This window comes from Propithecus coquereli, unplaced genomic scaffold (assembly GCF_000956105.1).
Source record: "Propithecus coquereli isolate 6110/MARCELLA unplaced genomic scaffold, Pcoq_1.0 Scaffold180, whole genome shotgun sequence".
Classification (NCBI taxonomy): Eukaryota; Metazoa; Chordata; class Mammalia; order Primates; family Indriidae; genus Propithecus; species Propithecus coquereli.
Window position 1 is genome coordinate 3,185,129 of NW_012142746.1, and position 1,986 is coordinate 3,187,114.

The window sequence follows — 1,986 nt, forward strand, 5'->3', positions numbered from 1 at the left end:
AAGTTTCTTCCATGCTGTGAATGGTTCCAATTCAGATCTTTTTCACTTCTATATGCATTCTACTGCACGATTATGTCAGAACTTATTTACCCATTCTAATCCTGATAAACATCGCGGCTGTTTCCAGGCTGGGCAATGTGAACCACATTGCTATGGGCATCCTCGTATGTGTATCCCAGGGCACATGTGCACATGTTTTTCTACAGTATATACCCAGGAGCGAAACTTCTAAGTCTTGGGGGGAGTCAGCATCTTCTATTTAATGGTCCATCATCATATAATACCATAAAGACAAATGCTTTTGAAAATATAAAAGTTCTTACTTTCTAATCAAAGTTTTCCAAGTAGGGTTTCTAGAACATAGGTCGACTGCAATGCTGTTTGGAAAGGCAGTTTTCTCAAAAATCTAGATTTAAAAAAGGCAGTACAGCAAAGGTTAAAGAGTAGTCATTTTACACGATTCCTTTATAAAATTCCAACATACTCTACTTCTAAGCAAAATGGTTAGGATTGATAAGGATAGAATAACCTTTTAACCTATTTCCAGCACTATTATTAACAGAGTTTGGTTTTGTGTCTCAGATGTTACCATTATCTACAACCTGAAACTGTGAGCTTAATTCTTTTTCGCACACAGAATGAATAGCTTGCTTAAGCCTTTCCCATGCTCCATGATGGGCCTAGAATGAAAACAGATTACCTTCTTTGGGATGAGGTAGTTGGTGAGAGCAGTGTGAATCTCATGGGAGAGGCACAGGGGCGAGAGCAGCTGCCCAGCGCACTCATTGAAGGAATTCTCCATAAACGTATCGCTCTCATCACTGCTAGAAAGCTCTTCCCATTCATCATCGGAGGGATCTGGGAAGAGTGTAAACCACACAGAACTGGGATGTTTAGGAAAATCTCCATGGCAGACCCTCTTAGCCCAGGGGATAAATGTCTAGATGTAAATGGTAACAAACCTTCACTGTAGCACATGTTGACAATGATTTCCAGAGCAGTCTGCTGAGCTGTCAGCAATGCTACGGTCTGTCTCAGTTCCTTGTCAGTGGGCTTAAAAATAAAAAACAAACAAACAACCAACTCTCAATATTTGGGAAAATACTTTTGTGTGAATTCCCTTAGTTAATGCCTACTAGAAGATTTTTGCATTTGGAACACAGCACGTGGCGGTGGGGTAGGTAGAAGAAAGTCCTAAGGTGCTAGAAGTACAAACCAGCACGACGATTCCTCTTGGCACAGTGCAGCACGCAATCGTTAACCGGGTTACCATCTATCTGCACGGTTATTCTCTAAGTATTGCTTAGTGAGCTGGGGAGAACAGATAAATATTCAGGAATTCTGAACTGAACTCACCCTGAAACTTAATCGAATGTGTTAAGGAAGAGCTAAGCATACTAAGATTAAAATGAGTTCCGTTTCAGACACCAGGCACTTACATACAGTGAACCTGCTTTAGATGCTCAGAGGCCTTCTTAGAATGGCTACATTAACAAACACTGCTGACAAGCCCTTATATGACCAACAGAGCTTGCTAAGGAACAAACAGACTTGCTTCCTGGCTTTCTTGAAAGACTACAATAAAGCACTTCTTTGAGAATGAAGAAAGGAGGGGACTTTTTCTCTGAAAATATACAGTATTAACTTTACAATTAACATTTCTTAAAAAGGGTAGTATAAATTTATATGACCTTATTTCTCGAATTGTCTACGAAAAGTGAAAAAGCCACACTGATATTCCAGAATAGTGCATAAGCTAAAAATAATGTATATTTTATTGGTTGAATGTTTCCAAATGTTGAGTTTTCTTACTGTCTTTTTAATGGCTGCATAATATTCTATTAAATGGATGCACTATAATTTACAAAGCATTTCACTAGTGTGGAAACTTTCAGATTACTTGGATATCTTATTTCCTACAATTTAGTGGGTCAAAGGTTAAAAACACATTTATATATCCTGTGACATATTCCCATTTTCCTTTCC

The 1,986-nt window shown here is 38.6% G+C and overlaps 1 protein-coding gene across 1 annotated transcript in view; it reads right to left on the minus strand.

The window, feature by feature from the left end:
• The window catches only part of HEATR3 (HEAT repeat containing 3), a 58,304-nt gene that overhangs the window by 30,025 nt on the left and 26,293 nt on the right, over positions 1 to 1,986 (minus strand). Inside the window, exons 7-9 of the mRNA XM_012642609.1 lie at positions 963 to 1,053; positions 701 to 858; positions 324 to 406 (exon numbers count right to left, since the gene is read on the minus strand). Of these exons, the coding sequence (XP_012498063.1) occupies positions 324 to 406; positions 701 to 858; positions 963 to 1,053 (332 nt within the window). The remainder of the gene's footprint in view (positions 1 to 323; positions 407 to 700; positions 859 to 962; positions 1,054 to 1,986) is intronic.